The sequence below is a fragment of the Zonotrichia leucophrys genome, chromosome 14, assembly GCF_028769735.1.
Source record: "Zonotrichia leucophrys gambelii isolate GWCS_2022_RI chromosome 14, RI_Zleu_2.0, whole genome shotgun sequence".
Taxonomy (NCBI): Eukaryota; Metazoa; Chordata; class Aves; order Passeriformes; family Passerellidae; genus Zonotrichia; species Zonotrichia leucophrys.
This window is the reverse complement of record NC_088184.1, coordinates 13,798,344-13,826,171: the sequence shown is the minus strand read 5'-3', so window position 1 is coordinate 13,826,171 and position 27,828 is coordinate 13,798,344. Positions and strand designations below refer to the sequence as shown.

At 45.6% G+C, this 27,828-nt stretch overlaps 2 protein-coding genes across 4 annotated transcripts; both read left to right on the top strand.

The window, feature by feature from the left end:
• The first annotated feature begins 409 nt into the window (after positions 1-409).
• Positions 410-12,143, top strand: COPS3 (COP9 signalosome subunit 3). The gene is made up of 12 exons (XM_064726117.1): positions 410-517; positions 3,268-3,397; positions 4,550-4,662; positions 4,766-4,815; positions 5,664-5,756; positions 6,472-6,651; positions 7,576-7,716; positions 8,703-8,876; positions 9,700-9,786; positions 10,067-10,180; positions 10,767-10,847; positions 11,166-12,143. Exons 1-12 carry the CDS (start codon positions 463-465, stop codon positions 11,217-11,219), a joined length of 1,272 nt encoding a protein of 423 aa, XP_064582187.1. The 5' UTR covers positions 410-462; the 3' UTR covers positions 11,220-12,143.
• A 3,443-nt stretch (positions 12,144-15,586) lies between these two features.
• FLCN (folliculin) lies at positions 15,587-27,063 on the top strand. 3 transcript variants are annotated; one of them, XM_064726186.1, is made up of 12 exons: positions 15,587-15,684; positions 17,059-17,342; positions 18,511-18,657; positions 19,286-19,507; positions 20,115-20,275; positions 20,985-21,076; positions 21,797-21,987; positions 22,554-22,667; positions 23,062-23,185; positions 23,434-23,565; positions 24,827-24,932; positions 25,667-27,063. In XM_064726186.1, the coding sequence occupies exons 2-12, from the start codon at positions 17,094-17,096 to the stop codon at positions 25,866-25,868; spliced, it is 1,740 nt and encodes a 579-aa protein (XP_064582256.1). In that variant the 5' UTR covers positions 15,587-15,684; positions 17,059-17,093; the 3' UTR covers positions 25,869-27,063. The 3 variants fall into 3 exon arrangements, with proteins under 3 accessions (XP_064582256.1, XP_064582255.1, XP_064582254.1); XM_064726185.1 differs by having other exon boundaries at positions 15,666-15,796; XM_064726184.1 differs by lacking the exon at positions 15,587-15,684 and adding an exon at positions 15,937-15,991.
• The last annotated feature ends 765 nt before the right edge of the window (positions 27,064-27,828 follow it).

The following is a 27,828-nucleotide window of genomic DNA, read 5'->3' as shown; positions in this document are numbered from 1 at the left end:
AAACCTCTGCTGGGGCAGCGCGGCCATTCGGGCAGCGGGAGGGAGCGGCCACCCGTGTCGGGGAGGGCCTGATGTCACGGGTGGCTCGGTGTCACGGAGGGCCCGGTGTCACGGGGCTCCCCTATCGCAGGGCCCTCATGTCGCGAGGCCCTGATGTCGCCGCTGTCGCCGCGGTCGTGCGAGGCCTCGTGTCGCGGAGTGCTGACGCTCCGTGACGTCACCACCGCCCCCCCTCCGGCGCTGCTGAGTCACGGCCCCTCCCGCGCGCCTGACGCGGGGCCGGCGGTTGCCATAGCGACCGCGCTTCTCGCGAGAGGCGGCGGAAGCGGCGCGCGGGCGGCGGGCGTCGCGCGGCTCCCGCGGCGGCCGCTGATTGGCGGGCGGCGGGCGGCGGCTCCCGGCGCGCGCCGCTCCCCCCGCCCCGCCCCTCCGGCGCGCGCGGCCGCGGCGCGAGCCGCCAAGATGGCGTCGGCCCTGGAGCAGTTCGTCAACAGCGTCCGGCAGCTCTCGGCCCAGGGTGAGGGGGACGGGGCCCGCCGGGGCCACCGGGAGGACGGGGCGGGCCCGCGGGGCCGAGGGAGGACGGCGGAGACCGAAGGAGCTCGTCAAACCGCGCGGGTGGCGGGGCGGCGCGCCGGGGCCTGGCCGCTCGCACGGCGCTCCCTCAGGCGCGGGGCCGGGGCGCTGCAGCCCCGGCGCGGCGGGGCCCGGGCCGGTGTCAGATCGGGGCAGCCCCGAAGGGATCCCGGCGGTGTGACCGGGCACGCGGGGAGCTCTCCGTGGGTCTCCCAGAGGTGGTTTCGGTAGCGGAGCATGCACGGGTGATCCTGCCAAAATCTAAGCCTTTAAAACAGGGGGAGGAGCGAGCATCGCTAGGGCTTTAAATGGGACTGTGCGGCCCAGCCTGTCACCTCCACAAGGAACGGACAGGTTGTGATGAGTGTAGAAATAAATTTAAAATAAATTTCCGAATTGTCCAAGTGTCCGTGCTCTACATTTACAAAGCAGAGTGTGGCCAGAGAGTCCCGCCCCAGCACGGAGCTGTGACAGATCTGAGACTGTACCCACGTGTCCACAAAGGGTTTTAATAATCACAGTTGGAATTCCTCCGTTTCCCTGCCAAACTCCTCATTTTACTGTGTGTGGGCGCAGCGTTTCCTGGTTCTTGAACTTTCCCTCTGTGTTGATGCTCTGTGAAATGTGTTCTGACCGGTCTCTGCCTGGGATGTTTCCTCCCAGAAGCTGATAAAAAACTGATGTTTCCCACCATGGCCCCAGGTTTTACCTCTTGCAGTTCTTGGGTTTAACTCCACCTTTCTCTTACTTTGCTTCCACTTAATAAATACAAAGTATTTCTACTTTAGAGACAATTTATACCTGCAGGATGTGGGTACAAACCAGATGGATGATGGATCTTTTGTTCTATAGTTGAGCTGGAGAAGTTTTGGGGATGCAGAAGGCTCAAGGGGAGACTGGTTGGCTTTGTGCAAGTTCTCCCATAGGAATGAGCCAGGGAGATGCTCTCTGTGGGAGAGTCCCCAGCACAGTCAGGACATGGAATTGTTGGAGCAAGTCCAGATGAGGCCACCAAGATCGTTGGAGGGATGGAGCTTTGAGAAAAGGCTGTGAGAATCTGGAGTGTTCAGCCTGGAAAAAAGAGGAGGCTCTGGGATGGCCTAATTGTGACCTTCCGGGATCTGGAGGGAGCTGCAGGAAAGCTGAGGAGAGAGTGTTTATAATGGCCTGGAGGGACAGGAAAGGGGGAATGGCTTCATAGTAACAAGGGAATAGGGTTAGATTGGATATTAGGAAAGAATCCTTCCCTGGGAGGGTGGGCAGGCCCTGGCACAGGGTGCCCAGAGAAGCTCTGACTGCTCCTGGAAGTGTCCAAGGCCAGGTTGGACAGGGCTTGGAGCACCCTGGGACAGTGAAAGGTGTCCCTGTCCATAATAGAGGATGGAATGAGAAGATCTTGGAAGTTCCTTCCAACCCAAACATTCTGGGATTCTGTGAAAGTAAATCCAGAGGCAGCAGCTGGATGGGAGCACTCAGGAGCAGTGTGTGTGCTTGTATTGGTTCCTGATTGTCATTTGGCCACCTGGGAGACAACAGGAAGGGACATTTAGTTGGGCTTGGTGCTGGAATTTCTGCTTGGACTGTAAATTGTTCAGTGTGTGTGTGGGTAGAGGGAGAGACCACAGAATCCCAGAATGGTTTGGCTTGGAAGGAACTTCAGAGATCATCTTAAAGGCCATTTCTTTCCAGCCCTTGCCATAGACAGGGGCACCCTCCACTAGACCAGTTTGCTCAGAATCTGTTTGGGGTTTGTTTTGTTTTGTTTTGTTTTGTTTTGTAGAAGGGCTGGATTTCTGGAACAGGGAGGACACCAGAATTAGGGTTTGCAGTGCCTGAGCACCTTGACCAAAGCACAGAGAGATTTACAAACCCCATTCCTTCCCATGCTTTTGCCTTTTTTTTAAATTCCATATGGAGGAGAATGGTTTTGAGGCGTTTCTGGGCTCTGATCCCCCATTTGGAATTTTTGATCCCTCTGGCACTCCAAAACCAACATTTCATTGCCAGAATTTCCCTGCTTTTCCTCTCTCAAAGGAAAAGGCCAGAGAGCTGAGGGTAGTGTAAATCTCTCTGAATGGAGGCACTATTCCTCATTTTATGGAGACTTTTGTTAAGGGTGAGAGAACCTCTGTTTTTTCTCTCTAATCTGCAAGGATTGAACATTGAAACAATGCTCTGCTTGAAACAATACTCTGCTTCAGAAGGACATAGCTTTGATTCATTCAGTTAATTGGCAGGGAGGAAGAGTTTGAAAGCAGTTCATGGGAATGGATCTGCTCTCTTTATAAAGGTTTTGGGGCTTGCCATACCTTCCTCATTCAAAGTAGTCACTTTTCATACAGAATAACATTGTAGTTTCAATTGTACAAAGTAAATCTAAGGAGAGGTTTTTAAATACTTTTGTTGTAGGTACTTAATTGTAACTTTAATGTCTACTTCAAAAAAATGCTTATGAGCAGACCTGAAAGTTGGGTAGTGCTTGAGGACCAGTAAGGAGCAAGCTCTGGTATTTGTTTTATTAAAAACAAACATGGTGGGTAGAAAATTAATGTCTGCTTTATTAAAGAAAATTAAAACTTGGGGTGAATCTGTTATTTCCTGCTGTTACATGAGGAAGCAGATTATAAAGAGGTGTGGGAATGGGTGAATGTTCTCTAATTAGGCTTTGACAACAATGCTTTTATTTTTCAGGGCAAATGACCCAGCTTTGTGAACTGATCAATAAAAGTGGAGAGCTGCTAGCAAAAAACCTTTCCCATCTGGATACAGTGCTCGGTGCCCTGGATGTACAGGAACACTCCCTAGGTGTTCTTGCTGTCTTGTAAGTGTTGCTTGCTTTGGGTTAAATACCAAAACTTCAGGCAATGAGCTGAACTGACAGACAAGCAAAGCTTTTTGTCCTGGCACTGGCACAATTCCAGGAGAAGCTGTGGCTGCCCCATCCCTGGGAGTGCCCAAGGCCAGCTTGGACAGGGCTTGGAGCACCCTGGGATTGTGTCCCTGCCCATGGCCTGGGTTGGAACTGGATGGGCTTTGAGGTCCCTTCCAACCCAACCAATCTGGGATTCCATGAGAGCTGTGTCACCCTAGTTTTTTAAGATTTTCTAAGCTTTCTGATGTTGACATTCTTGTAGTGAATTTTCTCACACACTTTCTGTAAATAACTCATTGTTTTTCATTCCTTTATGGAGGAAGAGAGAGTTGATAGACTGTTAGTTTGACCAGTGTCATTGCAGAGATGTCAATGTCACCTTCCAATCCACTGTCACTTTTGTAAAACTATAAATATTGGAGTCAGAGAATAAAACTTCCCTTTTTTCCCTTCACCTTGAGTAGTAGTGTGCTTGTGTTCTCTCGTGTCCTTCAGCGACAGAGGTGTTTTTCCATATGTGTTCAGAAAAAAAATATAGAATGAGCTTTTCAAATTTTATTTCAGGGTGTATTTTCACTGAGCTGTAAGCATGGAGAGAGACATTTTATTCCAGTAAAAACCAAGCTTTTATCATGGGTCTTGGTTGTTTGTCTTTAGACACTGTGGCTCTTGCTGTTGTCTGGAGTTTAAGATAAAATTGAGTTGCCTTGGGGGTGCTGAATTAAGGTAAAGATATTCAGTCTTGAAGTTCAAACTGGCTGTATCTGACTTTAGGTGAACTATCTGCAGGTTTCACTGCTATTTTAAAATTCTCTTTTAAGGGAAATATCAGAATTCTAGCACTTGTTCTGCTACTCTTTCAAAACAAAATACTGATAATACTGAAAATGATCTTTGCCATTTGCACTAAATTGAGAATTATGTTGTGCATAAAAAGGTGTTTTCAGATGTTGTGCAGCTACTGGGGAAATCCTATGCCCTGTCTCATAAGCACTTTGGATTTGTTTACAAGCACCTACGTGCAGAGACTTAGCAAAGAAAATGATTCTTTTCAAGAACCTCCAAGCAATAAATGCTAAACCTTTTGTTTCTTTGTTTCAGGTTTGTGAAGTTTTCTATGCCCAGCATCCCTGACTTCGAAACGTTATTCTCACAGGTGCAGCTTTTTATCAGCACTTGCAATGGAGAACACATTAGATATGCAACAGACACTTGTGAGTTAAACCTAATTTCAGACTTGATATATTTTTGGATAGTTTGGCAATACTGATTTTTCACTGAGGTGTTTCTTTCTTGTTTGTTTTTTACTGTGTTTAGTTGCTGGCCTGTGCCACCAGTTAACAAATGCCCTTGTGGAGAGAAAACAGGTGAGCAAGAATCATCTAGTACAAATAAGTTACTCCTTACCCAAGGCTTCAAGGGGGTGTTACCAGCCTCTTACTCCATAAAGATTTGCCACTAACTTCACATCAAGTGTTTCTGTGCAGCTCTTTAGTTAGTAAGTTTACTGAAAGGTAATAAACCAAACTCAAAATTCTAAGATTTCTCTGAGGAAGATAATTTTTGGAGGAGAAAAGTCACCTTAAAAACATGTTCTCCCACACAAAATAGGAGATCTGTAGTACCAAGAATGTTCTTCAGACAGTGCATGGGCAGAGGAAAGAGCTGCAAGGGTTATTGGCACTGGTGAGTCAGGGATTTTAGTTTCAGTGTTATTCTCACTGGTGTTACATAATGTTCTTAATGAAATGCCTTAAACTGTGCAGGAAACTTGATTAAGAAATACTTGACCAGTGGTTTTGTTGCTAAAATCCTGACTTTTCCAGGCCACTTTGGTGAAGTCTGTCCTGATACAGACCAGATCTGATCTCTGGTTCTAAGTGGAGGGAAGTGAGAACCTTGTCTTTAGTATTTGTTGGGAGTTTGGATGGAGTCATGGAGTCAAGGAAGGTTTTTTATTGATACACATTACTGTATTCCTGGTGAGATTGACTTTGTGGAGCAGAATTGAGGACTTGATCAGGAGAAATTGTATAGCCAAGGTTAATTTTATTTTCCAAGAGACTGCGATATCCTACAAAAAGGGAACCTCAAGTTAATTATTACTTACTGGAACCTGTCAATTAGTGTTATTTTTCATTTGTAAGTGTCAACATAAGATCCAATGTGCTGCCATCTATGAGAAATTATCTGAAAGAGATGTAATTTCTGACAGCCCCTGCGAGGAATTAGCATTCTCAGACAAGCCATAGACAAGATGCAGATGAACACAAACCAGCTGACCTCAATACACGCAGATCTCTGCCAGGTAAGGGCATCAGAATGGCTTTTTGGGAGAATGAAAGCTTATAAAATACCTATAAAACTTCAAGGAAATGCATGTTCACATATTGCAGTGTAATAATGGATTTTTGTTTGGTTTGGGTTTTTCCAGTATTAAATAATGTGATGTACTGAAAAAAAATCTGTATCTGATGTACAGATTAATTAATAATTTTAAATGTTCAGTGCATGTCCTCAGATCTTTGATTTTGCTGATGACTTCAGAAAGTCCTTTGGCATCCCTTCTCTGTGGGCTGAAAGTCACAGTGAACTTCTCTTGGGTGGTATCAGTGTAATATCCAGCTACTGTCTGCTCAAGTGTGACAAAATACATGTTTATGTTTGTCTGCTGTCTTTGGCCTGGATTTGTATTTCTGTCTCATTCCTGGCTCCTGGGATTTAGGGCTGGACAGGAACATTCAGAGCAATATTTAGTGCTGCCAGCACAGTAGTCTGGCAGTCCTGGAGTTTCAGACAGCTTTGTCTGAGTTTAATTTCTTTAGGGGTCAGATAATTTCATAACAGTTCATAATCTGTGTTAAAGATTTTCAACTTGTGTTACTCCACTACTGACACGCTCAGTTTTTTAACTCATGGGAGAGTGATATTTATGCAGTAGTACTAATTTAGTTTTAATTCCTTCTCATGGAAACTTGAATGGAAATGGCTAATTCATGAAAACTTGATTTATTTTCTTGTAGCTCTGTTTGTTAGCAAAATGCTTTAAACCTGCCCTCCCGTATCTAGATGTGGACATGATGGATATTTGTAAAGAGAATGGGGCATATGATGCGAAGCACTTTTTATGTTACTACTACTATGGTGGGATGATATACACTGGGCTAAAGAACTTTGAAAGAGCACTCTACTTTTATGAACAGGTAACTTGAAACCATAAATCTGAAATGTGATGTCTGGAAAGCAAAAGTAGATGGGTAACAGTGCTGAGAAAACACAGCACCTTGGAACTGGTACAAGCAGACTGTCCTTGGAGGTGTTTGCCTTTAAGAAAGTCTCTCACAGCCTTATTGCACCATAAAGCTGTGCAGCTCAAAGAGTGATGTTAAATTTATCTCACTAGAAATATTTTTCAGCTGCCTGCTTGAAAGTGCAGCACAGAAACAGGTCATGGGCTGACACATGGTTGTGTGTCCTTAAAAAATAGTCCAGTGGTTTTGGTAAGGCCTTTGCCACTCTTATGAGAGGAGTTATACTTCTTCAATGCTGTTATAATATTTGCTGGCTTTGCTTTATCTGGGAAGGAAACAAAGATAGTAAAATTGGGAAAATCTTGGCTATGAGAGAAATGCTGTGAAATGTGCAAAACTAATTGGTGCAGCATTTAATGAGGGTCAGCTCTTGAGTAGTTCCAGTATCATAGTGAACTAAAATCCCTTTTCCCTATTCTGCAAACTTCTGATAATGTAACAGCATTATAAAACCTCTTGGAGGGCCTGTGTAAATCCAGGTTCACAGGTAGCTACAGATGATTTCTGGTACAACTTTAGATATATATTCCAAGGAAGGAAGTTTTGATTCTGTCTGAGCAGGTCTATTTTAAGACAGGCACCACTGGAATGTGATATGTTTTGAGTAGCTTGTATAAAATTTCCTTTCTTTTGCATATGTCTGGATAATTAATTTTGACAGAAGTTAGTTAAGCTTCAGTGCTCAAAGGAGAATTTCATATGTCACTGTATCTTTTACATGCAGCTTGAAATTGAGTTTTTTGTTCATGCAGTAACTACCAGGATCTACCAGTAAGCAGACTAAATTTCTGTTCCATTTCTTTCTCTCTTGCTTAGGCAATAACTACTCCAGCCATGGCAGTCAGTCATATTATGTTGGAATCATATAAAAAGTATATCCTAGTCTCTTTGATACTACTTGGTAAAGTTCAGCAGTTACCAAAATACACTTCCCAGATAGTTGGTAGATTCATTAAGGTAAGTATTGCAAATTCATCTAAATAATAGATCAACAAATCTGAATTTATAAATGTGTAACAGTGGAAGGTGTCCCTGTCCATGGCAGGGGTTTGGAGTGAGGCAAACTTGAAGGTTCCTTCCAACCCAAACCATTGTATGATGTCAGTGACACATGTTTTTAAAATCTGGGATAACTTCAGTGTTGAATAGTACTAATCAATATTCCTTTCACTGATACTGAACATTCCTTTATAGCTTTTTATGTTAGAATTTAAAAAATACTCAGATTTCAATTGGCTTTCAAGCTGCAGTGTCATTATAAAAAGATTTGACCTGTAACTTCGTCTGATTGAAGCACAAAATGCTAAACAGTTTACTCCCAACCCAGCTTTTTAAAGAATAAAAGCTTCTGAAAAAACTGTGAGTTTGGAGTCTGTAAGCATTCAGATTGGGGGTGTAGGGTGGGAGACAAAACTGCTGCTGAGAGAGTTCTGATCCTAAGTAACACACTTCTAAACATTTTATTGATTTGTGACCAAGATTCTAGAGAGTTCCAAAAACTTCAGAGACTAATAAACAAGCTGAGAACATTTTAAAGTAGTTTAGTGAACTGGTGTCACCCTCTGAGTCTCTGCTGTCGATGCTGTGACCCAGTGTGGTCAGGGATGGATGTTTTAGAGGACAGAACTGGCAATACTTACCTCAAACCCAGCTGGTCAGTTGAGAGAGTTTTTTCACATTGCTGTAAGTAAAACTGTCACACAGAGGTCCTGGAATGATGTTTATTAAATCTTACACAGCAGTAATACAGATTTTAGTGTATGAGATCTGTCATTGCCATAAAGCCACGTATGGGCACACTGGGTTTTTTATGAGAAATGCCCAAGCTACTTCAATTTACTTCAATGCCTGCATGGCTTCTAGTGTTGGAGCACTGAATAGGTTTTGTGAGGCTGAGTGAACACTGTGTTCTTCAAGAAGGATTCTCATTTTTCTAATTGCAGCCTCTTAGCAATGCTTACCATGAATTAGCACAAGTTTATTCAACCAATAAACCCTCGGAGCTTCGAAATCTGGTGAACAAACACAGTGAAACTTTCACAAGAGATAACAATATGGGGCTGGTTAAGCAATGCTTGTCATCTCTCTACAAAAAGAATATTCAGAGGCTAACCAAGGTAAGAGAAACTGAGCTGTTTTCTTTTGAGAGTGTATTTCTGAAATATATTCAATTTAGAGCTAAATGATAACATAGTAATGTGGCAGAGAAATTACTTGAACTGAGATTTGTGTCTGAAACAAAGCAGACTAGAATGCCCTGTATAGGAAAACAAATCAGTTGGCTGCTTATGCATTATTTAAAAGGTGATTCAATCTGTCTGTCAGGGAGCTTTGCCTGTGAGGTTTTTGTAGATAATCAAAAAAAGTGAGCACTGCAACCCAGTGACCTTCATCCCTATTCAAAAAATAGGGAAACTGAACTTTACAGGCCACTTCATTAGAAAGGAGTGAGTGAATAGGACAGATTTTGGAAATGTCTGAAATAAAATGAAAACCAGAAGTACTGAACTGATTTGCTCCTTCAGCTGAGAGATCAGATTAATCCTGAAAGGTGATTGGGGAAAGCATATTTTTGTGACAAGCTCAAATTATATTTGTTGCAGTAGAAAAAAATCTCGTAAGGAACTTTATATATGCATCACTTGAAGGGAATTCAAGGGGTGGAGAGTCACTTTTTTGTGTAAAAAGGTGAGAGAAAGAGGTTGGACATGGTCAGGACTGTCTGGTGTAGAATGAAATTGCAGGAATCAGTGATGACTCCATACGTGCTCAGTGTAACAAATGAATGTGTGGAGAAAGAATTGACTCACTCTCATGAGCCCTTCAATAATTGTGGGTTCCACTTGTTCCTTCCCATAGCCAGCTTACATAGGCCATGAAGCATCAACAAGAAAATCCTTAACATCCAGTTGTAACACTTTCAAACTTTCTACATTTCAGACGTTTTTAACGTTGTCATTACAAGACATGGCAAGTCGAGTGCAGCTGTCGGGGCCCCAGGAAGCAGAAAAATACGTCCTCCACATGGTAAGGCCTAATTTTGGGTAAGCTATCCCAAAATTAGTGTTTGGGTTGGCAGTACACATCCTGAGCAGGATGGAGGAAATGCTGGCAGTCTGCTGTGGTGTTGAGACTGTTCTCAAAAAATCTAAAAAGCTAAGTAAGATAAGGCATGAATCGTGGTTTTGAGAAGTGTGGGAAATAAAAACAACCAATTTAAAGACAATTCCACAAAGAATCTATGTGTTGTAGTTACCTGAAATTCTGTTCTTGGTGATAACTTCTATTAAACCCTCTGTCATTTCAGATAGAAGATGGTGAAATCTTTGCAAGTATTAATCAGAAAGATGGTATGGTCTGTTTCCATGATAATCCTGAAAAATATAACAATCCAGCTATGCTTCATAACATTGATCAGGAGGTAAATCTTTTCCTGCTTTTGGAATTCTTACCAAAGAACCTCAGTCTGTAATCAGAGAGCTGCTGGCAGAAGCCAGTGTAGTGATTTAGGTATAGAGAGTGAGGACTGTAAATCACTATTTGACTGTTTCACAATATTTTCATCAGTTTTAGATTAATACTCTTTGCAGTGTGTTGCTTGTTGTGTCCTGCACAGCTTGAGCTGTTTCAGGAGACTGCTTGCTGTTGGTGATGGGAAGATCCTTGAATGGATTAGAAAGTTTGTTTTTAGAGTTTTAAACTTGAAGGATCACTTCCATTGGCTCTCAATAACCTGCTTGTAATCTAAGGTGGTTGAGCCTCAGGGGACTGCCCATCAATGGCCTCAAAAAGGGCTGTTGGGAGGACATGGATCAAATAAGGGAATAAAAAATGGTCTGACACTTTTGTTTGGGAGGTGAGGGATGAGAACATTTTGATGTGGAACTTCAGTGGTGGCAAAAGTTATTAGTTCTACATGGCACAGCTGTGAAATGTGTTGAAGATCAGGTGCAAGCTGGACAAAGTAATTAAATTTCAAAGTAATTGATTTCATAAATATTTTTAAGATGCTGAAATGTATAGAGCTTGATGAACGACTGAAAGCCATGGATCAAGAGATCACTGTGAACCCTCAGTTTGTGCAGAAGGTAATGGATTTAATGTCTTGTAAGAGTATGTGAGAGATTCATTCAGTGCAGTGAGTGTGTTGAACTGAATGTCAGCATTTACAGTGCTGTCATTACACATTATTAATAATATGTGCATAAACATCATGACACATCATAAAGATAATTTATTAATTTTGAAGGTGCTTTTCCCTAATTAATCCTGCAGTGATTTCAACCAGAAAATTAAGTGCATGTTATTTCATAGGCACTTTATTTTCCTGCCTGTTCACTTCAAAGAATTGTCATTGTCAAGCCTGCAGACCTGTTTCTGAACAGAACTAACTCTCTCCCTTTCAGAGTATGGGCTCTCAAGAAGATGACTCAGGGACCAAACCATCCAGTTATTCTTGAAATTAATGTTGCTCACCACTCCGCTTTCAAGTAAAAGCTTATGAAAGAATCACGCCTGGAGCAGGGCATTGAGGAGTTCCACAAAGAGAGCAGAGAGAACTGAGCTTTGCTTTTCACCTGGACATTAAGAAAATAAAAGAACACCCTCTCAGTACTGTATAATATCAGAAATATTCTCTGCAAAGAAAAAGGAAATCTCAAAAGAAACTTGAAAGTCTGTTGTGGATTTATTTATCTTCAGATTAACATTGTTAATGCATTAAATAATCTACCTTTTGTTTTAAAGGGTTTGAATGTTGCCGTGTTTCTGTAGCAGTCCTTCTCTTCTGCAAAAGAAAGTGTTATTCAGGGAAGAATACAAACTAGTGTTGGTTCACTTACAAGATAATTATTGGTTCATTATTCTGTATTTAAAGTTGGCTCAAAGTGCAGATTTATCATATGTGTGGTGGGGGCAGAGGGGTGGAGTTCAAGCAAATCATACTGTAGGGAATTTGCATATGCCCAATGTAGCTGGTGCTGTCTGTTAAATGAGGAAATAAGAACTGTTCTTCCCAAAAGGATGAGGATATCAACATGTCCTTGTAAGGAAGTTTGCTGCACAGCAGGAATCATATATGGAAACATACGTGACAGCTGTTTATGATTTTAAGTTTCTGTTGCAAAATATCTGCTAATATTATTTGCTCTTAGGTGAAACTTACTAGACCTAAACAAAAGGATATTTGGAAACCGTTGGTGTTCTGGAGGATTCTAGATAGGAAGTTGTTTACACTGAAAGAAATTTCAATGTTTGTTCCTGTGCAACTGGCATGAAGGTATTCAACAGGCTGATAGTTTCTTTGGTGGAAACCAGTGCTTCTGCATGGAACATAAATAGAATTCTATACAGCTCTCAAAATGCAGGATTTTATTCAGATATAATGTGTTGGAATGGTGCCTGGTTTTTAATTTACTATTTTAAACTTTGTTATTGGATTCTTTAAAGTGCTTCACCCCTTAAATCAACGGGTTGTTTAATTTTCTGTCGTTTCTGTGTATCTGAAGATTCTCACTGTTCAAACACCTTCCTGTGAGGCAGAAATAAACCTGTCACCAAGTCAGAAAATGAGAAGCTCAGCAGCCACTGCTTCCTACTGAACCACCTGACCAGGAGCTGCTTGCTCCTGCTACCCTGCCAGCTTCTTTCCAGGTGGGAGCTGAGCATTCCTGGCTCTTGCTTTGTGAAGTTTTTATGTATTCAGGTCACCTGTGGTTGAAAATATTCCATTTGTGCTTCCAGTGCTGACACAGAAGTGTTGGGATTTTCACTTAAAACCGGTGTCACGAGTCTAGCAGAGCCTCTGTGGCAGCAGGGTGCTGCCTTCTGGTGAAGAGGTGTCCCAGGTTGTGGTTGGTTGTGAAGGATGTTTTTAAAAGTATAAAATAGCAGTTTAATATTGAACACAGTGGAGGCCCACAGTGTGAGCAGCTCATCACTTCCTGCCTGAGAGAATTCCATTGGGACAACTTTTATATCTGATCTTTAGGCAAAATCTTGGGGTTTATCATAACTCACAAGTCTTGTGAGTTAACTAGAAGAGATCTATGATTTAAAGGTTTTATCCTAATTAATCCTGCAGTGATTTTAATGCTGAACATTCACCATTTTCCCCTCTGGTCCCATGGAAGTGTTAATGAGTAATTAGTGATGCTGTGGCTCGAGCCCAGAACAGGGTGTTTGTCACAGCCACATGTGGCACTCACAGAAGGGACTGCAATCACTGATCCCAAACCCCACCCATCCAGAAATGTGCCTGCCTCAACTCTCCTTGCCAGGGGAGAATGTATTTAGGATGCTGTCATGGAGTCACAAAAAAAACCAGGAATGTCCATTTTTACTAGTTCCTATTGGTGAGCATGGAGATCTGCAGGATGGTTTTCCAGCTGTGGAATTAGAAGCAAACTAATCTATGCAGCTGGTGAATAGCCCTAGATTTTTCTCTTCTTTTATGTTGCCCAAAGTAGATAAAACAAATCCATGCTCACATCAAAAGGATGGCAAAAATAGCTGTGTAATAGTTTAAAGTGATATATTCCATTACATATCTGATTTTTAAGAAGGCAGATGCTTTTAGAGAACTGCTGAGGTTCCTTTTCTGGCGTGGATAGTTGTGCTGTTAATGTCTGAGTTCTGTTAGAAATTCAAAGTCAGGTGCCACCTGTAGAATCAGTAGATAAAGCATTCACCAGAAGTGCTCCAGGGAAGGGCTTTTAAGTCCTGCTTTGATAAACACACGTGGCCTGGCATCTGCACGTCTTGAGATAGCACTGAAATTAAGTCAGATTTTTAATGAAGCAGCTCCTTCCAAGTCTTGGAACTAATTGCCTGGGCTGTGGTCAGCTGAGAGGCTTTGAGAACACTTGGGCTTTCTGGTTTTAATTTGGATTTACTGCAGGGAAGGACTTTTGCTGAAATCTGGGAACACTGCGTGCTGTGCTGCTCCCAGCTTGGGCTCTCAGAGATCCTGTGGCTGTTCCTTCCCAAGCTGCACAGTCACAGGATGTGTCCAGGGAATACTGAGTGCATGCTTTGATATCTGACTCTGATTTTGATGCATTTGAATTAGCAAAGACACCAAATGCACTTCTGAAGGCAGTGTTAGATGTGCAGCTGCAGTTCCTAGCCACAGGAGGGGTCTCTAGGCCAGTCATGGTGAGATTTTGAAATGATTTTAAGAAGGAATGGTTGAAGCTGTTTGTGTCCAGCCCCACTGCTGGTTTTGTGCCACTGAGGAGCCCCAGTGTGTGACCATCACTCCATGGTGTAACAACCCCAGCTGCCTCCTCCTCCTCCTCCTCAGCTCCCCTGAGTGTCCCACAGCACAGCCCCAGCCCCAGCCCCGTGTTTGTGTTGTCACAGGCCATCTGTATAACCTAGCAAATGTTCTCCCTGTGGAGAGCTTAGTCCTGAGAACCTGTTCAAATGTACTATTGGAAAATAAAGATAACAAACCTGTCCTCCTTAGTTTGTCTTAAATGAGATTGTAGGTCTTTTGCATTTGGGGTTTCCTTAGGTTTTTTGGGGAGGATCTCTTTGTTCTGGTTGTTTTTCAGGAGGTGATTTTGGCTCACTGGGAGGCTGCTGCTTGCCTGCTCTGTGTGCCCTCTGCTCCAGAGGTGTTCCAGCCCTCCTGGTGGTTTCTCAGAGCTCTGCTGAGCAACTACAAGTAGAAATAATCTTTCTTTAGTGTCTTTCTTGAGAAGAGCTGCTGCAGGTCCTTGTCTGAGCTGGGCTTTGGGATTTTGGATGGAACACTTAACTCTGAGCAGCCTGGACTAGTGAAGCTGTCCCTGCCCACAGCAGGGGTGGGAATGGGATGGTCCAGAAGGTCCTTCCAACCCAAACCATTCTGGGATTCGTGTCTGAGCTCAGTGTTTCTGTAATAATCCATCTTGCTGACCATCTGGCTATTGTTTTAATCAGACACAATTATTGTCTATGTGTGGCTGTGCTTGGATCCAGAGGTGTGTCTTGTAGCAGCATCAGCAATAGCTGCTCTTTCTTGGGATTAAAGTACAAGTTTTACTCAGTTGAATAATCTATGCTGTTATCTACTTGAAAACTTTCTACTTTTGTTCAGATTCAGGTATTTAAAGCTCTTTAAGGGGCAACTCCAAGGGGCAGGGAGGAAATCTGGTACTTTATTATTTTGAAGCCTAATAGTTCATGTGGAATTTGGTTTAGCTTTCCGTCATAGATTCTTAGAGGTAATTAATCCTTTAATACTTAAACTTGATACCCTGAAGAGAAAGAGGAGTAGTTTAATGGAAATGAAGAGCCTGAACAGGTTTAACTTGGGCGTTTGCTCCCCTGTCCTTCCCGGGCTGTACCTGTGCAAACACTCCCACAGAGCCGCTTTATAAATCGGGAAGCGACAATATTTGAAACCTTCATCTGCCATAATCTTACATTCTAAGCACTTTAAGGAATTAACACAGACGGTGGGTGCTGAGTCTCCAATGGAGAAATCGCGCCGAGCCTGCGGAGAACACGGCACCGCCCTGAGGCCAGGGAAAGTCACGGGAAGGGGCTCTGGGGCAGCTGATGGCGAAGCTCGTTAACGCCGCAGACTCCAGCCCGGTGTCGGTCACGGTGCCGGTGCCTGTCCCGGTCCTGATCCCGGCCCCTGTCCCAATCCCGATTCCCGTCCCGGCTCCTTCGGGGGCTCCGCCCGCGGCCACCCCGGCTCCCCTCCCAGAGCCAGCGGGTCACGTGACCCAGAGCACGGCAAGTACCATCCTGCGGGGGGAGCGCGGCCTCTCCCCGTGTGGCACCCGCGGCTCGCTGGCTGCCGCTCGTCCCTTCTCGTGTCCCCGGTGATCGAAGACCTCTGCTCCGCTCTGCGATGTGACAGCTGGGCAGGTGTAGCGCGGGAGGGGAGGATGCGTCTTCCAGACCTCCTCATTCATCCCCTCTCTTGAGGTAATGGCTCCGCCCGGCCCCTGTGGACAGGGCGGCCCTGGGCCGAGCCACTGCGGCAGCCGGGGGGTGGCGGCTCCCCGGGAGAGCGGCGGGACGGCCAGCTCAGTCCCCGGTACGAACGGGTTTCTCATCTCTCTCTTTCTTCTACGTTGTTCTCCATCTTCTCGCTTCTCCGCGGCGGCGGCGGGCGCGCGGGCGGGGAGCTGTCTGTCCGTGTTCCCCCCCCAGCTGGCGGTGGGGGTGGTACGGCCGGTGGGTCAGTCGGTGTCAGGCGCCCGCGGACACGGGACGGGCCGGGGGAGCCGCGGTGAGCGGGGGCTCCGGGCACGGGAACCGGGGCCGGGCCGGGGTGACGGGGCACGGGGAACCGGACACTGGATCCGGCGGGACAGGGCGGCCCGGGTCCGGCAGGGCCTGAGGCGTTCGGGTCCGTGGGCGCTCAGCAGGGCCGGCCCGTTCCGGCCTGAGGCTCCGGGCACCGGGGGCTGCTGTGTGCGAGCTCAGCCTTGATCCAGAGGAGGCCACCGGGCTGATCAGGGGGGAAGAGAACCTGTCCTTTGAGGAAAGGCTGGAACAATTGGGATTGTTCAGCCTAGAAAGGAGAAGGCTTCGGGGTGACCTGTTTGTGGCCTTCCAGTGCCTAAATAGCACTTACAGGAAAGATGGGAAAGGATATTTACAGGGGTCTGGAGTGACAGGAGAGGGGGGGAACAGCTTCAAACTGACAGCAGGGTTAGACAGGATATTGGGAAGACATTTGGTCTGTGAGGGCGGTGAGGCCCTTGCACAGGTTGTCCAGAGCAGCTGTGGATGCCCCCGGATCTCTGGAAGTGTCCAAGGCCCGGTTGGATGGGGCGTGGAGCCACCTGGGACAGTAGAAGGTGTCCCTGTCACTGGCAGGAGGTTGTGTTGGATGATTTTCAAGGTCGCTTCCACCCCAAACCATTCTGAGATTCCCTGAACCTGTCCCTGTGATGCTGGAGGTATCTGGGCATGAGGGATTGGTCCAGCCCCATTCCCCCCCATAGGGCCTGAGGTGTCCTGGATCAGCATCCAGCATCTGGGCATGGCAGGCTGGGTTGCTCGAGGCCATGCCATCAGCAAGCAGGAGGTTGGTCCTGGATCAGTGGAATTCCCAGGGAGGTGTTGGAGTCACCATTCCTGGAGGTGTTTAAGGAAAGAGTGGGCATGGCACTCAGTGCTCTGATCTGGGTGACAAGGTGGGGTTTGGTCACAGGTTGGACTCGATGGTCTCAGGCTCAGGCTGAGCTCAAGGCCAGCTGCTCCGGGTGGGATGCAGAGCAGCCCTGGCAGCAGTGAGGCCTGAGAGATCCTGGGATATCCCTGTGCTGACCGTGTCTGTCCCTGCCGCAGGAGGCCTGGCCTGGCGGCCGCGCTGAGCCCTCACCATGAACGCCATCGTGGCCCTGTGCCATTTCTGTGAGCTGCACGGCCCCCGCACGCTGTTCTGCACCGAGGTGCTGCACTCGCCGCTCCCGCAGGGCGCCGGCAGCGGGGACATCTCCGGGCAGAACGAGCAGGCCGAGGAGGAGGAAGGGGGGATTCAGATGAGCAGCAGGATCCGCTCGCACAGCCCGGCCGAAGGCGCCAGCGCCGACTCCAGCAGCCCTGGCCCAAAGAAATCCGACATGTGTGAGGCAAGTGGGGAAATCTGTGTGTGGGCATCGGTGTCCTTGGCTTGGCTAAAGGGCTCTGGGGTTCTCTGATGTAAATTGAATTGTTTAAAGACAAATAAAATGTGAACAGCACTGGTTTTGTATGTGCCAGTGCCAGAAGGTCTCCAAGTCCTCATAAACTGCAAACTAGCCCTAACTCTAATCCTAATGACCATGACAAGAGTATGAAGGAGGTGTTGAACACATGCACCTTGGCAGGAGCTTGAGGTCTCTTTAAGCTCTGTGATCTATGATTCTTTTGTGGCTTTGAAATGCTTTCTTTATTCTCAAAGAGCATTTACTTTGTTAGATTAGGTCAGATCATTTATTAATAGTAATTTTAAGAGCAGTATTGGTTAGGAAACAAAAAAAACCCCAAAACCAATTAAAACAATAGGAAAAATATATCTTCTCAGTCATTCAGGGCTGGAGAACAGAAGTTTGTGTGGAGACCTTGAAGCAACCTTCCAGTGTCTGAAGGGGCCTGCAGGGAATCCAGAGGGGGACTCTTCATCAGGAACTGCAGTGATAGGACAAGGAGTAGTGTGTTGAAAGTGAAAGAGAGGAAATTTAGGTTAGATAGACTAAAGAAATTGTTCCCTGTCAGGGTGGTGAGGCCCTGGCACAGAGAAGCTGTGGCTGCCCCTGGATCCCTGGAAGTGTCCAGGGCCAGGTTGGATGGGGCTTGGAGCCACCTGGGATAGTGGAAGGTGCTCCTGTCCATGGGGATGGAATGAGGGGATCTTTAAGGTCCCTTCCTACCCAAACCATTCTATAATTTTCATACTTATCCTCTATCAGTACTTCCTCTGATACATTTATTATTTACTTTCCCTTCAGTTGTGGCCAGTTTTGTTTGGCCAGTTGGTTTCACAGCTGGTGGAACTGAACTTTACCAGCACCAAGTTCACAGTGGAATTTAATAGTGGAAAATGAGCATAAGAGCAGAGGAAGTATATCAGAGTTTTGTGTGAGGAGCTGAGTCCAAATCCTGACCCTGACTCACCTTCCTTGTCTTCTGAGTCTTTATGTTCCTGTCTGTGTGTGTAAATAACATTTTATGGTGTTTTGGGGGGAACAGTGAGAGTTCTTTGCAAACCTGAGCTACCTGCACACTCATTTACGGCTGGATTTGCTTTTCTGCCTTCAGGGCTGCCGCTCCCTTGCAGGAGGACACCCGGGGTACGTCAGCCACGACAAGGAGACCTCCATCAAGTACGTCAGCCACCAGCACCCAAACCATCCCCAGCTGTTCAGCATCGTGCGCCAGGCCTGCGTGCGCAGCCTCAGCTGTGAGGTACCTGCCTTGGGCACAGGGAATGCTCTCTGTGCCTCCTCCAGCACTTCAAACCCAAGATATTCCACTGCTGCTCCTGCCTGCTCTGTGCAGACTGGGACAGGCAGGGAACAGGGGGAAAGGCAGGCACAGAAGTCTGTTTATTGCAGGATTGGTGGTGTTTTTTAGCTTGATTTTTGATGACCTCAAGAGTTCCTTCTTCTCAATTTATGAGGCTAAAAATATGCCCTCCTTGGTTTTTTTCCTTGTGCTTATTATTTGTCATTGTAAGATAACCTGGTTTTCGTAAAAACCTCAATGTGGTGTTGAGTTCCATTTATAGACCATTAATATTCATCCTCTAACAGACATGAAGGAAAAATGAACATTTGTGTCTCAGGATCAGCAAAATTCCTTTTGGAATCTCAGTATTGTAGTTCAATGGGGCTGAATTCTTAAAATACAGTTAAACTGAAGGATTTGGAGTGTTTGTAGAATATCTCTGGAAGGCTGTTTGAGCACAGTTTTGGGATAGTATTGTAAAAAGGCTTCATTTATTCACCAAGTGGGCATTAAAGTGCAGGGAGCTGTTTAGTTGGTTACTCTGTGATGTGTTTAATAATTTTGGTGTGTTGTCCCTTCCCTTCAGGTCTGCCCAGGACGTGAAGGCCCTATTTTTTTTGGAGATGAGCAGCATGGTTTTGTGTTCAGCCACACCTTTTTTATCAAAGACAGCCTGGCCAGAGGTTTCCAGCGCTGGTACAGCATCATCACCATCATGATGGACCGGATTTACCTCATCAACTCCTGGCCTTTCTTGCTGGGCAAAATCAGAGGCATCATTGATGAGCTGCAGGGCAAAGCACTGAAGGTGGGTCAGTCCCTGGGACTCAGTGTCAGTGCAGCATCATGATCTCTGATTGACAGCTGAGTCAAACAGCTGATCCAGCTCTTGACAGGGTGGTCATGAAGATTGACACAAGGCTCAGGGAGGTCATGAAGATTGACACAAGGCACCAGGGATGTGTATCCCCATCCCTGGAAGTGTTCACAGCCATGTTGGACAGGGCTTGGAGCATCCTGGTCTCATGGAAGGTGGCGGGTCCCTGTGGCAGGGGGATTGGAACAATTTGATCTTCCCCAGCCAAACCATTCCAGGATTCTGTGTCTGGGGATGTAGGAGGGAAGGAACAGGAATTTGAAACACTCAGTGCTTTTCACAGGCCTTGTAGACAACAGCTTTGTTACAAATGTAATTAAGTCGATTTGGGAAGGACAATGATTTTGGAGCACAAGTGTTACTTGATGACAGTTTCAGTCCATCTAAGAATAAGATGTCCCTTCTTTCTCTCTGTGTTCCCATGACTTGATGAGTGTGTCACACACCCTTTCACTTGGTATTTTTGGGTTTTTTTTGCCTGAGTTTTGCAAACACCGAACTTCCTTGAGTCTGTGAGCTGTCCTTGCTGTGTGTGCAGGTGTTTGAAGCAGAGCAGTTTGGGTGCCCCCAGCGTGCCCAGCGCATGAACACGGCCTTCACCCCCTTCCTGCACCAGCGCAACGGCAACGCCGCGCGCTCCCTGACCTCGCTGACCAACGACGAGAACCTCTGGGCCTGCCTGCACACCTCCTTCGCCTGGTAATGCACTGCTGGGCTCAGCCTGGGCAGTCCCTCCTCAGGAGGATGCTGCCTGAGACAGTGGGAATGGGATTTGAGGGTTTGGGTGGGTTTTTTTGAGGTAATACTCAGACTTTTCTAAGTAGCATCTGGATTGGAAGGAGCCAACACTGATGTCTTTAGGACAAAAAAATGTCTTTTTGCTGTGAGGGAATACTAATAGAAGCCATGGCTGTGCAGATGGAAAGGTTTTGCAGTGTGGAATAAAGGAATAAAAGATTCCCCTACGCCCAGTGTGTTGCAGCTGGAATTCACAGGTGACAGACCACAGTGGTTCACCTGGCAGTGCCCCTGTGCTGGATCAGCAGTGTGGGAGATGCAGCCATTGGGCTCTGAGAGAGTCCAGTTGCTCCAGTGCCTGACTGGCTCATTAAACTTCCCTGGAAAGATGCCACAGGGAGGGTTGCAACACTGGCATGTGATTTGGATGGGGAGATAATCATGCTGCACAAATAAATTGCAGAATGCTGGGATCTGGGTGACTCTATGTGGCAAGGATTGTGAGATGGGCTGATAGTCCCACCCTGAGGAAAGCACAGGGATGAGCTGGAAGGTAGCACAAAGTGGTTAGTGCTTGGTATTTTGTTTGACATCATGACATAAAGTTTCTTACTGGATTGTTGCACCTGGTAAGCTGCATGACTGCTTCTCTTCCTTTCAATGTCTCCAGGCTGCTGAAGGCTTGTGGTAGCCGGCTTACAGAGAAGCTTCTGGAGGGAGCACCCACAGAAGACACCCTGGTTCAGATGGAAAAACTTGCAGGTGAGACAGAGGTTTCCAGAGCTGCAAAAACCCTCTGAGAGTGCTTTAGATGATGAAACACTGAGTCTTTGATCAGCATCTTAAGCACAGCCATTGCTCATCAGCTTCACCTTGCTGGTTGTCTCTCCCATCTGGAGATGGCCTCTGGAGGAATGTGAAATGCAGGCACCTCAAAGGCTCTCTGCACGTGGTGTTTGTCACTTGAGGAGCAGAGTTGCATCATCAAGATTGTTGTTCTCTGTGGCTGGGCTGGCCCTCCCAGTGAATCTGTACAGCCAGAGGGATTTGCAGTCACAACATATGGATTTCTTGCTTCTTTTTCTACAAACTTTCTAAAAGTAAAGGATCATAGTTTGTTTGGGGTTTTTTTCCCTAGGTTGAACTATTTTATTAACCATGTATACTAGAATCTACAAAGCTTTGTCCATAACCTTTAAAACAAGACTAGAGAACATAGCTGATCAAAAAATGTGACTTTCAGTTCTGTAGAAAATGAAAATTCCTTCTTGACCTTTGAGTAGTTATTTTTTATCTGAATTAACACTTAAGTGTGTCTGTGCTGCTGCCAGTACTTTCAGTTACTGTGTTCTGAGCTCTCTCTCTTCCCACATCCACCCAAAATCACATGGCGGCAGCATGTGAGCACTTTCCACTTTCCATTCCTAGAGAGCAGCAGTTTTTATGACCAATCTCCCCCTCTGTTTTTTGGGGTTTTTTTAGATCTGAAAGAAGAGTCAGAAGGCTGGGACGGTTCTGAGGAAGAAGAGAAGCCTTCTTCCCAGCCAGATGTTGTGGAAGGGCAGGAGCTGTCCAAAAGCTCCCCTGAAACCTCTCTGGTGCCAGATTGCAACAGCTGGAACGTGGCTCACAGGAGGTTGTCTGTGTTCCGTTCTCTCAGGCACATGAGACAGGTAACAAAGGCTGCAGAGTTCACAAACTCTTTTCTCCTGATAATGTTTGATTTTTTTAGAGATACATTTATTTCCTGCAATCTGCACATTCCCTGTGCTGTGCTCAGCTCAGTGCCTGCCCAGCCAGGAACACGATGTGAACGGGATCTCTGGGCACGCTCCCTTCCTCACGTGGGCCTCTGGTGATCAGCAGTCATGTGGGCTGGGGTCAGATGATTTCCCTCAAACTCTGCACTTCTCTTCTTCCCAAGAGCAGTGGCAGTAATTTAATACAGAGGTTCTGCAGTATCTGCAAAGCCAAGTAATATTTGCTTTTTAAAAAAGTGTTTCAGAGGGAGAAACAATTTACAGATAGAATCAATTATTCTGTATGGATCTTGCTTTTCTGCTGTGCTTCCTGTGACCCGGCTGAGGGGGAAGGTTCACGTGCCCAAGGTTTATGTGCTAAATTTCCTGCTGTCCTGGTCTAGCCTTTTCCTACCTGTCACTCATGTTTTTAACAGGGCAAAGTAGACATTTCAGTCATTTTTATAACCAGTGCAAAATGGTTTGGGGTTTTTTTCCAGGTTCTCGGGGCATCAGCATTCCGAATGCTGGCTTGGCATGTTCTGATGGGGAACCAGGTCATCTGGAAAGCTCAGGATGTGGATCTTGTCCAGTCTGCCTTTGATGTCCTACGGGTAGAAACCTTTTCCTTTGTTTCTTGGCTGCATATTTATATTTGTACATGTATTTCTCTGCTACTCCAGCCTTTATAATGATCTGCAACCAACATGTGATCTTGTGAAGAGTTTGTTCTAAATTATGTGGTTTTGGAAAAAAAAAAAAGCAATCAAAATAACCCAAAAAACATGCACAAAACAAAATCCCCTCAACCTCTGGATGTCTTGCTTGTCCTCAGTGATTGCAGGGGCTCTCAGGCTGAGTGGGTTACTTTGATTCCCAAATCAGGAGCATGTGCCTAAGCAGTGCTCCGTGTCCTACCCTGGAAGCTGAGCTCCAGGTTTAGGTCAGGGAGGGAACTGCAGTTGGCTGTTGAATTGCAGAGTTTGTCTTGGCTGGTTGCCCCTGCAGACGATGCTGCCCATCGGGTGCGTGCGGATCATCCCCTACAGCGAGCAGTACGAGGAGGCCTATCGCTGCAACTTCCTGGGCCTGGGCCCGCACGTCCAGATCCCTCCCCACATCCTGGCATCTGGTAAGAACCCCTTGCTGAACCCTCTCCCCTCCCTAGTCATGTTAAAGAACACAATTTTTTTTTTTTTTTTAAATAAGAATTGGCTGCATGAAATAAAGCTCCAACCATTTCATTTTGTTTTCCCCGTGTCTTTTCCTGGTCAGTGACTGAAAGATGTGACACCTTCTCTAAGCAAAGCAGGGTCTGTAGCTGTGTTTTAGAGTCTGGGCTAGCACAGCTCATGCTCTTTTGGGCTCTTGTTGCTGCAGAGTTTGCAGTGCTCGTGGAAGTCCGTGCTGCCTCCCGCTCCAGCCTCTACCCAACCCTGTTTGATGATGAGCAGTCCCTCAACAAGTACGAGTTCCTTGTCACCAGTGGGAGCCCCGTGGCAGCAGATCGAGGTGGGTGATGGAAGCAGAAAGAGCCTCTGTCACTGAGATTAAAAGAGCATCTTGACCTTTAACTGGCCCTGAAGGAGGTTTGGGTAGAAGCCAGGTCAATATTCAGCTGGGGTTTAGCTGCTTGAGGTGAGGTTCACCACAGATTGTTCAGTTATAAAAGATTTGCTCTACCAGATCAGCATTTTGCCTGTTAATTTTCATAAATCAGAAATGGATTCCGTACCATAGGTATAAGAAAAATTGTAGGGAAATTCTGTAACCCACAGTGAACACTTTCAGTCCTGGGATACTTGTGTGTTTATTTTGAGTAAGACTAACTTGTAAGGACCATGACATCAATGATTTTCCATGTTCCACTTGGTAGTCAAATGTCACTGATAGAGAAATACCCAGACTTTTCTATTTAATTTTACTTACTTCCTTCCAGCAGTTGAACACTTGCACCTAGAGGTGATTTGAGTCAGGTCCATCAGTCTTGTCTTTTCTGGGAAGTCTTAATTTAGATGAATTTGCCTCACTGAGTGTCTCAAAAGACACAGCAGATGGCTCATCCTTCCTCTTGGTCCCTGAAGACAGAGATGCAAAGCAGAGACTTGCTCTCTGCACAGTGCTCTTCCTGTTGTTGATCCCACATGTATAAATACACCAGTTTATTTTCCATCCAGTCAGTGGCATGTCCAGAAACTTCTGCACAAAAATAGTCACTGTAAGGCCTTTCCTCCACCACAGCATCAAACTTACTAGGCCATGGACTGCTGTGAAAAAAGTCCCCTAGAAACTTCCAAAAAGTGGTCCAGGAATGCCTTGGGTTGGTTGCTGGTTCATTTTTTCACTAAGTATCCTGGAACTGCCCTTAACGAATGGAACATTAAATAAAGTATAAGTTGAGGGTTTATATTTTTATATGTATATTTGTATATAATACAAAGAAGCATGAAGGTTTTTTCATAACCTTGTGTTTTTAATGATCTTTTGGTAAGGGCACAACAAAAGCTAAGCAGGAGTTTAAAAGTGGATCTGAAGAGAAAACAAAGGCCTCTGAACCTGTTTGGATGTCCCAGGATCCTTCAGTAAATTCCATGTTGCTTCTTAGATCAGATGTTTTTCTAATGGGATGACCTTTAGCTGCTCTTCCATGGCAATGAAATCCCAGCAGGCCACTGGGGATATAGTTAACAATGATTAGCAGTAAAGGTGTAAGCAGTAACCTTTAGCTTGTGTGTCCTCTTTCTCACCCTTGCCCCTTTTTCTGCTCCTGCAGTTGGCCCAACAATCTTGAACAAGATCGAAGCTGCCCTGACCAACCAGAACCTCTCTGTGGACGTTGTGGATCAGTGCCTTGTGTGCCTGAAGGAGGAGTGGATGAAGTAAGTACAGCTCCCTTGCTCTCAGAGGAGCAGCTTTGGCACAGCAGCAGCAGAGTGCAGGACACACTTCAGTCAGGTGATTTCTGATGAAGCTCATTTGGATTTACAGGAACAAATTAAGTCAGGAGTTAAGAATTTCCTACTCTAGTCCTAACTGTCTTTTTGGCTTTCAGCAGTTCTTAACCTTTATGCTTCAGTTCACACAGCTGCAGGTTACCTGCATGACACCACCTGCCTGCCTCACCCAGGTTAGGAGGATTAAAGCTGCAGATCCCTCTGTGCCTGTCAGTGTGGCCATAGCCCAGCACAGCTGACACCCAAACACCCAAACACATGCCCGGGTTCTGCCTTCAGGCTCTGCATTTCAGAGGTGCAGGTAGCTGTAAAGGAAGACCAGTCAGTCATGTGAATAATTCATGGCACATCATGACTGTGTGAATTTACCTGAAGGCAGATGGGCACTGGATGTGTCTCCCAGCTGTCACAATTAATTGTTCTACTTTCTGCTAGAATGAAAAATCCAAACTAGAAATATTACTGAAAATGAGTCATCTCCCTGACTAATCATCACCCTTCTTCATCAAAGCATGAGAATAGTTTCAATGAAACACTGGTAGAAGCCTTTATTAACATTTAGTTGCAGTAGGTGCCAAGAGAAGCTCAGCTCCTCCTTGTTCCCTGTTTGATGGTGTGTGAGTCCATTTGGTAAAGACAGCACTCTCTTGTTCCTGCAGTAAAGTGAAAGTCCTCTTTAAGTTCACTAAAGTGGACAGCAGACCCAAGGAGGACACCCAGAAGCTGCTGAGCATCCTGGGAGCTGCAGAGGAGGACAATGTCAAACTCCTCAAGTTCTGGATGACCGGCCTGAGCAAGACCTACAAGTCGCACCTGATGTCGACAGTTCGCAGCCCGACGTCCTCAGAGTGCCGGAATTGAAGGGTGCCCAACCCCCTGCTGCCTTCAGAGAAGGGCAGGGACCCCTGGTTACCTCTGCTGAGCCTGCAGCTTGTGCTTTAGGTGGATAGTGAGGCTTCATCACTATTCTCCTGGTCCTCAAACCAACTTGAAGAGTGACTTGAGTCTTTTCTACTTGCTGTGAGACTGGACTAATAAGTGCTAATCCACAGTGCTGCTGTCTCCCCAGGAACTCAGCTCTCAGTCTAGACGTGCACACTCAAGACTTAAACACAGCAACGCTCAAAGAATCAGCTAAATTAATTAAAATCCCATCCTGTCCTCATTAAGCATCGTGGTGTGGCAGCAGGCCTCACCTTTAGGTTGCTTGGCAGGCCTGTGACAGCATCCAGAACTCCTGGGAGTGCATATGGTTAATCTCACTGAAATCCCACATAAATCTCCTCAATGCCTGAGAGAACAAGAACCAAAAATAAGAGGCACGTCACAGGGTATGGATCACGTGTAAATTATTTCAAACCACTTTGTGCTCAGATTTAAGAGACTATTTTCTGCTGTAGCATAAGTCAGGATATCCCATGGGAGTCCTGTCACTCCTCTTTATTTATTTATAATCTTAACTTGAGACGGTTTTAGCATTTGCTTTGGAGATCTTGTCTGGGAGGGCGAATTGTAAAATAAGAAGCCTCAAAATGCAGCCTGCTTGCCTCTCAGAGGGGAAAATACTCGCCTTGTTTTGCCTGTGGTTGCAGAACTTCCAGGTAATGAAGATAACCTCGCCAGGATAAGGTTCTCTTCTGTCTTTTTAAGCTTCCTAATAAAGCAGAAGAGATTCAACCTGTAGGTGCTCCCTTATATAACTCTATAGTAGCCATTTTTGCTTAATAGTTCCTGAAAACATTGGTGCATTTTTTAATTACCTAACCAGATATTCCTTAGCTGTTCTGTAAGGAATCTCTGTTTCTGTTGTGAAGTCTGGGGTTTATGTCTTTTCTTTTTGTTTTTCTGGATCATTATTGGGAACACTTGACGTTACCACAGATGTTTTGAACAAGCTAAAGGCAGGTTTTATCCAGGTGACCTTCTACACTCACTCAAGCTCAGAGAGGATGTTCCAACTTGTCACAAGTTCTGTTCTTATATATAAAATACGGAGGCTGATTTTTGTCTGGAACATCTGTAAAATGGAGACAGGCATTAAATCTCATAAGAGCTATTTTTGTAAAATGAACAAAGCCTGGTTTTGTGTTTATTTTCAGTGTGTGTGTGTTGTGGTGAGGGAAAGCAGCAGCTGATCCACAAAATTCCTGCATCCTTAGCCTAGATCTAATGTAGAGAATTTAATACTGGTCTTTTCCTCTTATCTTTGTATTAGTTTCTTGTAGACTAACCTAGTAATCTTTATTTTAAAACTATTCTGGTCCAGTCCAGAGCTGTGTAACAGAACAGGTGAGACATCATTTGACATTGAGACCTTCTTGATTGCTGAACTGGATTTGTCTTTTAAAACATCTCTCCCAAGAAATCCAGCATCAAAACCTCACCTAGTGCTTCCTCCCAGAACAGCACAGGGTTGGTCACAAGGTCGAGCCGAGGCTGCTGCTGCTCCCTTGCTCCTGGTGAGTCGTGCAGGACGTTGATCCCTCTCCATCCTGACCTGATGGGCTGTCATGGACAAGCAGACTCGGTTTTGAGCCAGGGCAAGGAAACCACTAAAGCTTATAAAAATGCCCACAGGAAAGAAGGGGGAGAGCTGCCAAGTCAGTGAAGCTCCACCCAGCTGTGCTTGCCTGCCAGAACACATCTGTAGGTGGGATTACCAAAGGATTGCCTGGGCAGGTTCCTGCAGCTCGCAGGTGAGGCCACGGCTGCTCCCTTTGCCGTCAGCGAGAGCTGGAATGTGCACGACTTAATTAACAAAAAAATCATCTCTGCAGACATCTTTCAGCACCCTCCTTCCCTCCAAACGATATGCCTCAGA

Bases quoted from the DNA above. Each gene is read 5' to 3' on its own strand.
- FLCN (XM_064726186.1), top strand. From the start codon at position 17,094: ATGAACGCCATCGTGGCCCTGTGCCATTTCTGTGAGCTGCACGGCCCC. The intron at 20,276-20,984 runs GTAATGCACTGC...CAATGTCTCCAG, and splicing joins CTGCACACCTCCTTCGCCTG to GCTGCTGAAGGCTTGTGGTA. The intron at 22,668-23,061 runs GTAGAAACCTTT...TTGCCCCTGCAG, and splicing joins CTGCCTTTGATGTCCTACGG to ACGATGCTGCCCATCGGGTG.
- COPS3 (XM_064726117.1), top strand. From the start codon at position 463: ATGGCGTCGGCCCTGGAGCAGTTCGTCAACAGCGTCCGGCAGCTCTCG. The intron at 4,663-4,765 runs GTGAGTTAAACC...TACTGTGTTTAG, and splicing joins TAGATATGCAACAGACACTT to TTGCTGGCCTGTGCCACCAG. The intron at 6,652-7,575 runs GTAACTTGAAAC...TCTCTTGCTTAG, and splicing joins CACTCTACTTTTATGAACAG to GCAATAACTACTCCAGCCAT.